Raw genomic sequence first — 12,267 nt, forward strand, 5'->3', positions numbered from 1 at the left:
TTCTCCTGGTGTGCAGACAGTACTTCTTAATGCGACTGCAGTCGAATTACTGAACACTGTTGACCAGAAATGCATATTCATTCACAATGTTGATTCAAACATGATAATACTGCTAATGCTTGTTACCCGAGCTAACGGCTTGCCTCGTATCAATCCGCAGCGGGGTCCTTTTAGGACCTGGCTAGCGAGTTTAGCTTGTTTTCTGGCAATGATTCCCTTGCTAAATATGGCGCTTTGCATATAAGGTCCACCGCTCACACATGAGAAACACTTAAAGTAAATAGTTAGCAGCCTTGTTAACGTTAGCTGGTAGCTCGTCCGAACGGCTGCCCTTTCTCGGTTGGAGTCAACGAGCTAATGCGAATGTAGCGTTAGCGTAACAGAATAGCTAGCTCAATATTGTTGAAAAACAATGCATACTCCAACCGAACTAGTTTGTCGCCGAATAATACCAACATACTCCTAGTTGGAGGATATTTGTTTGCCCAAATATGATCTCAAACTTCGATTTTCACTTGCCGCCACAAATAATATGTGAGCAGCTAAGACCAGGCTAAAAGCTAAGTCCATCGTGGTGGGTGTGTTTATATCAGTAACGGGATATTATCAATCGTCCACTACTGCGGGTGTGAACTTATCTCTTTGTTTTAAGAGTCAGTGAATAGACATGTTTATGAATATTGACAATGGAAATATATCTTCATAAAATTACTGTTATTTTGAGTTTCACCAACATTTACAATTTTGTCGTTTTATTACTTTTGCTTTTATCCTACATTTGATGCATATGTAATTTGCTAGCTAATTATACATGTATTAGCTTTAATGTTTAACATTAAGTCTGTTAAGTTAGACTTTTGCCAGTACATATAACATCAAATCTAGTAAATAATTATCCACCATCAAATATTTGTAGTTCCTTGGACATATTTGCCCAGTTAAAATAACTAATAGTGTTTTAATCCTGACATCATGGTAGTCAAGTTACATGCCTACATTATGGGTACCTCATGCAGGTCAAGTCTATCTTGACAGGTTAAGTCTGACTGAAACTATGCATTGTGTAGGTTGGCCACCTGTCCCTGAACACTATAATGCCCCAGTGTTTGCAGCATCTGCAGTGAACGTGATGGCAGCCCAGTCGGTTTCCATAGACAAGTATCCAAAGGGAGAGCAGCAGGTGGGTGAGAGGGACAATACCTACATTTACAGTATTCTGCAGTCTTTTGACAGTGATATGTCTGCCTGAATAACCAAACAAAAGGAAACACTAAATATATTTAACACTAGAACACAAGCAATTTTGATGCCATCACATCGGTTTTAGTAATCTGTTGTCACTGTGCCCTGTCTATGGTGGGCCACCATAAAAATGTAATTGTAGAAGGGACACTGATGCAATATAAAGCTCTATTTATGCCCAGCGTTTTTTAACTGCTCTTGCACTTTGACGACAAAACATCTTTATTCAACTGCTACATTTGGGGGTGTCAAACTGAGAAAAATCTATGACTAATGAGACATTGCAAGTTATTATTTTTAGCCTGTTGGCACTCAATCTGAGTCATTGTTGTGCTCAGTCACATTGGTTGGGGATGGTGTTAGTGCTAGTATTAGTGGAGGGGATCCTAGGGTAAGAAAGCACATTGTGAGAATGTGTGTGAAAAATGTATGTCCCAGGTCCTGGATTATATTCAGAAATGCTATCAAATCGTAACATCAGATTGGGTAGTGGTTAGGTCGGTAATGCAATGGTAATACATCACTCTGGATGCAGTCTAGCCATTCTTTGTCCACAAAGAAAATCAAGAGACCAAACAGTATGGCAAAATGCAGATTTAAGTGCATCTGGCCATCCCAGATACACAAGTCATTTTCATGTCAAAATAATTATGTTTTTATGTCTAACCAAAAGAAAAAAGTATCTCAAATCAGATTACCCAACAAATGGTGCTGGTGATTGGCAATGACAAATATTGGACTGACAACTCATGACACTAATGTTTGTTGAATATCACAGTAAATACGACTTCATACTTCCTTTTCAAAGAATACTGCACAGTTAAGTTTTTCAGACCATGTCATCATGACTTTCCAAAGTTTTATATTGAACCAAGACTACTCTGTTAAACTTTGCCCCCAAGCTACTCTGGTTCTTCACATGATGATTTTATGTCAGTTGTTCTCTGCCTTTCTCTTCACCTCTTCTATCTGTTTCTGTCTCCATTGCTTTTTTTCATCTTAATGTCTTTCTCTGCAGATGCAAGGTGTGGTAAAAGTAGACAGTGATTCAGAGCAGAAGTTTGAGGGGACGTTGGCAGAGGTGCCCAGCCCGGCAACAACAGAGCCGCAGACACCCATGGACGCGGACAAAGCCTCCATATATCGGTAGACCAAATTCTGCATGTGTGCTTGTTTGTTTAGAGAGAGAATAGAACAACCCCCCTCTATTCTTAAATATCTGTCCTCTTTCCCTGTTGGAACTCAGATTTGCCAGAAACTAAATTGCCCTAAGGAAACCTCACATGATATTCGTGAAGCTCTCCCCTTTGTTCATGTGACTTTCAAATTACTCTCTGGTATTTGAAATTCAAAAGAGTGTGTTAAGACCAATGCTGATCTTTTTCTTGTATAAACGAATGGGTCTTTTTGTTGTATTTAGATTATAGGCATGCTTCCTATTGAAAGTATAACCATGGCCTGCACACAAGTCCCACAATCTCAAGCTAGTTGATGGTTGGTATTTGTAATTGGCCACTTAACTGAGCAGAATACTGAAGTTTAATTGACCTCAGTAAACTCGTGTGTGTTCATATTGCATAAAGGTGCTGTAAGGAAGGAAAATTATGATTATTTGAGACAGCAGTTTGTCTTGACTTCATTTCGACTTGCGTATCTATACGTATCTATTTCATGATTTATTTTCATGTACCATAAACACCTTTTTGTTTCAGGATTTGTGCATTTTGGAAGTCTCTGCAGATCCTCTGTAGTTTCTCTGGGGGAGCTGTGTGTGTGAGTGCAAATGCCTGAGTGAGAGCATCCAAAGTTTCTGCAGACTTTCTCTACCTGGCTCCCTAGTAAAAAGTCCACAGAAAGTCTGCAGAATCTGCCAGATTTTGCACAGATGCTCTCCTCCCAGATGGCAGAGGTGCAGGGAGGGGGGAGAGGGGTCGACCATTATGTTGTGGGCCTTTCTGACACACCGGTCTTAATATATGTCTGCTAAGGTGGAGAGGGAGACACCTATGATGTTTTCCATAGTTCTCAATACTCTCCGCAGAGACTTCAGGTCTGCCACTGTAAAGTTGCTGTCGCTGTGGGTAAATCCTGTAGGGGATCCTCAGCAGGAGATCCCCTGCTGGATTCACCATGAGCGAGTGTGGGGGTTGATGACACTTCTAAAACGCAACAGACACAAAAATGAGAAAAAGAACAAAAATATACATACACATAGAAGACACCGACAAAGCTGTCGAGAGTTTCTGGTGATAAGCGCCGATGCCTGTGTTGATCTGCTGGAAACAAAAAACATATCTAATTAATATGTCATGTCCTTTATCTGCCTTCTGCAACACACCTCACCTTAATCCTGCAGTGGATTTATTTCTGTTGTGAATGTATCTTTGCAGAGAGCCTCCTGCTCCGTTGTCCATGTGTGAAAGTCAAACTGCGGAGAAAGTCCGGACCCAATTTTCCGGAGATCCTCCGCAGGTCATGTCTGATAATGACTTTAGTAACAGTGTGTGCATGTGTGTGGGCACCTTCACAGACATCCCCTGTTCCCTCTGTTGGCCCTGCTGTTTGAGAAGTGTGAACAGTCCACACTGAGCTCTGAATGCATTACCTCGGCAAGCTTTGATGTGGACATTGAGAACTTTGTCCGCAATCAGGAGAAAGAGGGCAAACCCTTCTTCAGCGAGGACCCTGAACTCGACAACTTGGTGAGATAACTCTACAAATCTGGGTAGAAATTCACAGGTTACTGGTTGTTGCGTTTATGTTTTTTCCTTGATGCATTTTGGTGGAGGATAACATAACACCCCACGGTTTTAACCCTTTCCAACAGTGAACTACATATCTAGAAAACATGTGATTGTAATTGGCAGCAGAACAAGTGGAAGTGCCTTTTACAGAAGTGTTTATAGCTGGAGAGGTCACTAGACTAAAATTAAAATGGATAGAGACTTGTTTTTCTTGACAGTCAACATTGATTTGAATGCAGAATTTAAAGTAATTTGAGGTGTTTGGGGGGTAGTTGTAGTAACACAAGCAGATGTCTGAAAACAGTTGCGTTCAGAGGTATTTGACAAAACTAAGTCATTGGCATGAGGTATTTCACAAAATAATACAAAATGGGACCTTTGACCTCAGCAGCATAGTGAGATGCAGTATTGTTCACCACTGTTTATTTTGACCTGTGAATGAAATTGTAGTACCTTCTGAGAATGATCAGATGTCCTTATCAGTGTCATTAAGGCTGGTTAGGGTTGATATTTTGGCAGTGGCTATAAAGAAAGTAATACATGGAGAAGCCTAAAAATGTGTTTGGTTCATTATCAAACTTTTGTCAGGACTTCACCTGAGTAGACAGTCCTTCATACGTGGCCCAGGACGTGTTTGCATTCCCACAGGGAAAATAATGTGGCCACATGCTTCCCAGACCTCCTCTGAATGTGGTGTGAGTGATTGGATCCCAGGACACATTCAGGACTTATTTGGGTACTTTCAGACCTAACTACTTCTATCAGAGTGGACAGCTCAGATTTGATAGAGATCTGATCACACCAGACAACATTCGGAGGTGGTCTGGGCCATGTGTGTCCACATTCTTTTAGCAGTGTGAATGCGTCCTAGGCCACATATGAAAGACCTCCTACTCGGCTGACCACTGTCACAATATCAACACTGATCACCACGTAATGATCGATACTCTCCTTAAAATTGTTAAAAATCTTTCTTCATAGCTGCACGAGATTCATTCATACTCTACCTCGCTTTCACTTGCTCATGCCAACACACACACACAAACACACACACAAAGTCTGGGTAAAAGGACTGTTAAAAAAAAATAATAACTTGGTCAGCTTGAAAAGAGATTATGTACATGTTTGTTTGTATCGAGGAGGGAGGTGAGATCCATCTGGGACCACATTTTTATGCCAGGTGTGAATGCATGCACTTAGAGCTGATCGGATCACAAAAAACGCTTGTTATTACCAGGTGTGTACAGGGCCTATGCTGGGGAATCTGTGTGTTGAATCAGACAGTTCTGTTTTTAAATGCCACAATAACCTTTTATGATTGTTTTTTTTTGCTTTTGCTCTTGATAATCAAATCACTGTCTGAAGCATCCTTTATATTTGGAAGTTGGCTTTAGGGTTTAAAGTAATCACCAAAAATAAATATTACCTAAATGTTAACCTTGTGGTTTGCAGGACGTTGTAAAATAACAAGTAAAATACTGGGATAAAATCAGAACTACATGCAAGCATCACAAAGGCAAGGAAATTATGAAATGAAGTAGGACAAAAGTGGGTAAGATACAAAGTAAGACTGGTTTTTCGAGGTCAATTCCTCAACATCAGATACTTAGAGGGCAGTGGAATGGGCATTCAGTTTGATAAAGACAATTTCCCTTTTGTCAACTGTCACAAACCTTTTGGGATTTTTTTTTTCTATCTCTGACCTTCAGATGGTTAAAGCCATCCAGGTGCTGCGGATTCACCTGCTGGAGCTGGAGAAGGTGAGTGACCTGTGCAAGGACTTCTGTAGCCGCTACATTGCCTGCCTCAAGACGAAGATGAACAGTGAGACGTTGCTCAGTGGGGAGCCAGGCAGCCCATATTCCCCTGTACAAGGCCATGGCCCGAGCCTCTCACCCACCAAGCCCCAGGTATGTACTGTTAATGGACTGTACGCTTCTCCATGAAATGGTTAGTGATAAGCTCTTCTTCCAGGAGAAACTAACTCAAATTCTTTTGTACCTCAGAGTCAGACTGCCGCTGGAACATAGTTGTACTGTACATACATGTATAAAATGTTTTTTAACTAAGCATTAAAATTGATATCTTGGAAATTTGGCCAAAACGTTGCGACTATAAGACCCTGTTTTATGTAGAAGTAATATACTTATGTTAAGGGCATAAGTTAATAATATTTAATTAATTGTAAAGATAATAATAATAATAATTATTGTTATTATCAATACTAATTTATTCATAAAAACTCTCTTTCCCCTCAGGTCCCATCTCAATAGGGGATGAGATGAATGTGTGTGCATACACAATGACAATTACACAATGACAAAATGGAAACAGGATATTAGAAATGTTTGCATTTCTTTTATTGAAAAGGAAAAACCGACGTGTGTGTGTGTGTGTGTGTGTGTGTGTGTGTGTGTGTGTGTGTGTGTGTGTGTGTGTGTGTGTGTGTGTGTGTGTGTGTGTGTGTGTGTGTGTGTGTGTGTGTGTGTGTGTGTGTGTGTGTGTGTGTGAGAAATAGCCATCACCAGCAGTTAGATCTGTTGCTGCCTATGATGTGAAAGTCTCATTCCAGATACTGACATAGTTATTGCATTGTATCAGGTTCCTTTGCTTGTAATGCATTTCAGTTTGTTTACTTCTTTAATCTGCTACACAATACAACATTTAAAATCAAGCTGAAAGAGCAATCAATATGGAAAATGTACATATTTGACTCAGGCCTATTTTGCACGTGCATACTCTGTGATGCAGAACCCCAGCTCCATCTCAGGGACCATCAGTCCCCAGGGTCAAATAGTGGTTCCAGCATCAGCCCTACAGCAAGGGAACGTTACCGTGACAGCCGTCAACCCCACCCAGGTGGTCGCAGGGATGTCATCATGGCATACAACCCCTCCTTCAGGTAATGTACTGTTGTGATTGCAGCTCAGAAATTGTCATGTACCAGTGGGAATCTTTGGTCTAAGCTTACTGTGCAACCTGTGCGTGTTTGTGTGCGTGCGCGTTAATTTCAGGTGGCACAGTGTACCAGCCAGTTACAGTTGTCACTCCCCAGGGCCAGGTGGTGACACAGACACTTTCTCCTGGGACAATACGTGTCCAAAACAATCAGGTAGTACATCTCTCTTTAACTGCTTTCAGACATGCACTAAATTCCAGAGAATCTCCAGATGTTCTCTGGAGGGGCTGTATATGAGAATGCAAATGTCAGAGTGAGAGCAAAGTTTCATTGGCCATCTCCCGAGTTAAAACTCTGGAGAGTGTCTGAATAAGGCAAGAAAACAGAAGGATTTATTTTGCAGGATTCACCACGAGGGAGTAGGTGTGTTGATGACGTTTCTAATACATTACAGTAGGGCTGGGCGATAAAACGACATCGATAATTATCGCAATATAACTTTTCCTCAATAGAAATTTAAGACGAGTCGAAAAACTCATCCCATCCATGTTTTCACAGACGACACGAACAGCCAATGATAATGAGTATAGCGCCGTACCGAACCAATCATGTGGCTGGAATAGAGTTACACTCACAACAAGTTAGGAGGAGCAGCAGTGGCGCTGAGTCAAGATAAGATGAGCTAAAACTTTATTAATCCACAAACCGGGGAATTTCAGTTGTTAGAGCAGCAGGCAGGTGAGAATGAGGTAGACAAGAGAATAAAGAAATATAAAAAGCAATAGAATAAAAAAAAAATTAAAAAAATAGACCTAATTTAAAAAAATGCTGAGTATATACATTATATTCACCTTTTCACTGTAGTGGTTGGTATGAAATGTTATAAGTAAAGTGCATCGGCACAGGATGATTGTACGAGCAAGTAAAATCTGTTTTGTGCGTAAGAAAAAAATGTTTGTACATAAGATCACTGTACATAAACACAAATGTGCAAAACATAAATTTTCTGGTTATTTGATTTATATCGCGATAAATATGTATATCTACAGAAGCGTATTGCATTCATTTGAAAAAAAAGTTCTGTTTTTCTGAGATAACTAACTCGGAAATTCCGAGAGAAGTTCTGTTTTTCTGAAAAAAAAAAAAAGTTATATTTTTCTGAGATAACTAACTCGGAAATTCCGAGATAAGTTCTGTTTTTCTTTAAAAAAAAAAAAAAGTTCTGTTTGTCCAAGATAATTATCTTGGAAAAACAGGAAAAAAAATTAATTAGAAAAACAGAGCTTTTTTTACATGCTTTTATTTTGAAAGCGAAGTTCCTAATACACAAAAATACAAAAAAGGAAGACAATCTAACCGACTCACTTAATTTTAGTGTGTGCGAGCCACTTAATTGAAACGTTAGTTGAGAAGAGGGAACAGACTTAACAGCCTTATTTCTACTAACGCTGGACAAAAAACTCCATCAGAGGAGTTTACAGCGAGAGGAAAAATCCTTGTTCGGTCTTTCTTTCTTTCTTTCTTTCTTTCTTTCTTTCTTTTTCATGGATCAAGACCCAGCCACCTTTTTAGCTATCAAAATTAGATCGAACAAACAGTTTTCAGACATTTCAATTAAATTACAGGCCGGAGCTACCACTACTGACTCTGCACAGATTAATGACACTTTTGTAGTTTTTACTCTAACAAATCAGATGTACCTTTTGACAAGAGCAAATGTGAGGACCTATTGGCTCAATTAAATATGCCCAGTCTTGCGGAAGATGACTCAAACGATTTAGCCAGACCTATCTCACTTGAAGAGCTCAAGGCTGCTGTTCTTAGCATGCAGAGGGCTTTTTATAATTTATTTTTTAATGAATTGCTCCCCTCTATTCCCAGTTTCTAGATTCTCTCGCCAAGACTGTCCTTTGAGCCCGAGCCTCTTTGCGCTCTCGCTCGAACCCGTAGCACAGATGATTTGTCGATCATCTGTTGTCAAACCCATTATGTTTAAAGACACACAGCACCACCTGGCAATTTACACATGACGTTTTTGTCTTTGTCAACTGGTCAAAGTCGTCTCTTTTGCCACTGAATGAGGAAGCCAAGACTACGTAGCATATCCCCCGAAAGATGGTCGAGACTTTCAACTGATGTTTTCAGGTGTATTTGAAGCTTCCCTAAACAACACCGTAAGAGCTTGTGCCTCTTCGGTTGTGCCTCTTCGGTTAAAACATAAAACTTTCCCTTTGTGAAGTTACAGATTCATAACAGGAAGTCCGTGCCTCTACCGGAACTTCACTTTCAAAATAAAAGCATGTAATACAAAAACGGAAATGAGATTGTCTGAGCAAATATTTCACATTAAAATAACAGAAAGATACTTCAACGATATTAACAATAACATAAATTGGGTTATTTACACTCCCACCAAATTATGAGTGTCTTGTATCAAATGACAATAACAACGAAATTTTTTTCCATCTACTATATCAATGCATCTTTGTAATCATAGCTTAAGTAGCTTCTAACAGCAGAACTAACTTCTGCACTGGACGTTCCAACACAGCGTTTACCCTTCTTGTTCAAGTTCTTATCTCCCACTGAGATTTTCACCTTTTTCACAAGCCCATCTCTACCACTGACAGTCTCTAAAACCCTGGCAAGTCTCCATCACCTCTGGGCAACAGCACATCAACGTCCATCACAATATCGCCCACTTGTAGATTTCTCTTTGGAGCATGCCAATGCTGCCTTGTGATAATGTTGTGAAGATATTCTTGTCTCCAGCGACTCCATATCTGCTTTCCTAGAAACTGCAAACGGCGCCATCTTTTTGCTCCGTACAGGTCCTGTCTGGGGAATGTGCCAGGTGGGCGCAGTGCTGTGCTGGATTTCATGTGAAGAAGATGATTGGGGTCAATGGTTCCAGGCTGTTGGGACTGTCCAAATTATCCACAGTGAGGGTTCGACTGTTGACTATGGCCATGGTTTAGTAGAGTAGGGTCTGTAGAGAAACATCGTTGAGTCTGTCTTTGGTGATTGACAGAGTTGCATTTTGGGTCTCTGGCGGTCTCCTGAGTCTGCGACAAGTCACACATTGACGGATGAATTATGCAACTGCTCTACTCATACCATGAATCCAGTAGCCACTGGATCTGATGTCATTCATCGTTAGACTTTTCCCTGATGCTTTACTCTTTTGTGGCTATGAGCTATTATCAGTGATGTCACATGATGCTCTTTGGGAATGACAATTGGGTGCTTAAAAGAGTCAGAGAAAAGAGTCTTCCTCCCACCCTGAGAAGCCCATCCGTGTCAAGAAATACATCAAGCTGGTGCAGCTTGTTGTGATGTGGCAGTTGGCTTCCTTTGCTCAACAGCTTTATTTCCTTCCCATAGGCCTTGCTTTGCACATTTGGAAGTATAACATGTTCAGCACGTTCCTGTTCACCCTCTGAGGAAGGAGCATGTGATCTGATCTTCTTAGCTCGCCGTTGAAGGCGGGCCACAGCCTTGGTGCATCTGGACCATGAAGAGCACTTGGACAAACGATCCGGAATACTCTTTTGTTCTGTTGTTTTTGTCAACAGTATCTGTGCCTTTCTGACTTCTGGATCTTCTATGTACAGATCCAGCACCATATCCTTCGGTGTTGGTAATTCTTGAGTTCCATCCTCTTGTACTTCCTCCATATCAACTCTCTCAATGATTTCGTTCATATATGTTGTGTATTCTTCCTTGTATTTCTCATCCCTGATGAACTTTCGTCTTAAATGACTTAAGGGACATTATGAGTTGCCTCTGCCATTTAAGCAATCGCCATACTTACCTGATAACAAAAAGCTCGCTGAAATCCGACTAAGTCATTTTTCCTTATGCTTCCTTTAAGTTTATCAAGGAATACGAGATCCTCTTGTGAGACAGTCTTGTCATCTCCTTTCATGTCCTTAATCCAGGATGCTTATAATATCCATTGGCGTTACTGGAAGACGTTCCTTTACATTGACTCTGTGACAGGCCGGATTCTGTTTCATCCAGGCATGGGATTGAACCTCCAACAATGCTCCACCCTATATCTGTAAGGATGGCATAGGGCTCGTTATCTTTTCCAAATAACACCTGTCTGGGCGCTAATGTTCTTGGACAGTTGTATCTGATCAGAAGTCCTATATCACAATCAAGGAGAGGTGGCATCTTATTGACAATTCCCTCTAGGTGAGGCCATTGTTTTGCTGTTTCATGTGTGGGTATATGATTACGGTTCACTGGAATGTGGTCTTTACTGTAGTAGGAAGGAAGGTCAACATGAAAGCTTGAATTGTAGTCTCTTACACGGAGTCCAAATACTCTTTGACTCTTCACAATGGTATTTTCTCCAAGCATAGTGGTCAGTTTCAATTTCACAGGTATCTGCTTGTAACTGATTGCTTAATTCTTCGTCGATGAAGGTGCTGTGACTTTGGGTGTCTAACGATACATACACAAGCTGCTCATTAGATGGGTTTTTGGCTGTGGACACCCATACTGGGACGATCATGGAGGTGCTGTATGAAAATCTTTCCCTTCCATTAATGTGACAGTGACCTGAGGATTCCAACGGGCTGCTAACCAATCAGGGGCTTTCTGTATCAACTTTTGTTTTCTTCACAGTCACTTAATATTTCTAGACTCTTTACATGTGGCATGGCTTGCAGGCAGGCGTTTAAGAAGTCTGAGAATGTCCTGAACCCTTCCGCATCCTTGGAATTTATTTTTGGCCATTTTGACAGCTTCTCTCTGAAAGCTCTTTGGACAACAAATGGCTGACCATAGCGTTGGTCTAGCTTTTTCCATGCATCTCTGTATGATTCATAGTCATTGCGATAAAAGGTGCCTTCAAGGCATTTGTGTGCTGAGCCAGTGACATATTTCTTTAAAATATGAAGTTTATCAGCTGAAGAGATACTTTTGCGGTCGATGAGTGACATGAATGAAGCCCTCCATTCAATATAGAGAATTGGGTCTCCACTAAACACTGTGGGCACCGGCATTGGGAGTCTGTTTATGGTGATGCTCTCTTGGATTGCTTGGGTCAACTGAGACACGTCAATATGAGGTGTTGGTGCAACAATGTGAGGGTTCTGGTGGTGATCAGAGGGGATGGAAATGCTTGATCTGTTGTTTTGCTGCGTGGGCTGAATATCGGTTTCCATTCTGATTTCTCTGTTGTAGATCATCAGTCTGGCACGAGCAGCCTCCATGTCTTTTTCTGCCTGTAGATGCTCCAATTCAGACCTCTGCATGTCTTATTCCTTCCTGTGTTGCTCTTCCATTGTTATTATTTTCTCCTTTTGCCTTAATTCAACTTGCATTATTTTGTATTGAGCTTCCTTTGCAGCTAGTTCTGCAGCTGCATCA

At 40.8% G+C, this 12,267-nt stretch overlaps 1 protein-coding gene across 5 annotated transcripts in view; it reads left to right on the forward strand.

The window, feature by feature from the left end:
- The window catches only part of pknox1.1 (pbx/knotted 1 homeobox 1.1), a 30,332-nt gene that overhangs the window by 748 nt on the left and 17,317 nt on the right, over positions 1-12,267 (forward strand). The window contains exons 1-7 of one of the 5 annotated variants that reach the window (XM_035173858.1): positions 50-626; positions 1,068-1,180; positions 2,261-2,388; positions 3,773-3,944; positions 5,696-5,896; positions 6,738-6,888; positions 7,001-7,098. In XM_035173858.1, the coding sequence (XP_035029749.1) occupies positions 1,130-1,180; positions 2,261-2,388; positions 3,773-3,944; positions 5,696-5,896; positions 6,738-6,888; positions 7,001-7,098 (801 nt within the window). In that variant the 5' untranslated portion in view covers positions 50-626; positions 1,068-1,129. Of the gene's footprint in view, positions 1-49; positions 627-1,067; positions 1,181-2,256; positions 2,389-3,772; positions 3,945-5,695; positions 5,897-6,737; positions 6,889-7,000; positions 7,099-12,267 lie in introns of those variants that run through there. The other 4 variants (XM_035173859.1, XM_035173856.2, XM_035173857.2 and 1 more) reach the window with 4 other exon arrangements.

This window comes from Hippoglossus stenolepis, chromosome 13 (genome assembly GCF_022539355.2).
Source record: "Hippoglossus stenolepis isolate QCI-W04-F060 chromosome 13, HSTE1.2, whole genome shotgun sequence".
Lineage (NCBI taxonomy): Eukaryota > Metazoa > Chordata > Actinopteri > Pleuronectiformes > Pleuronectidae > Hippoglossus > Hippoglossus stenolepis.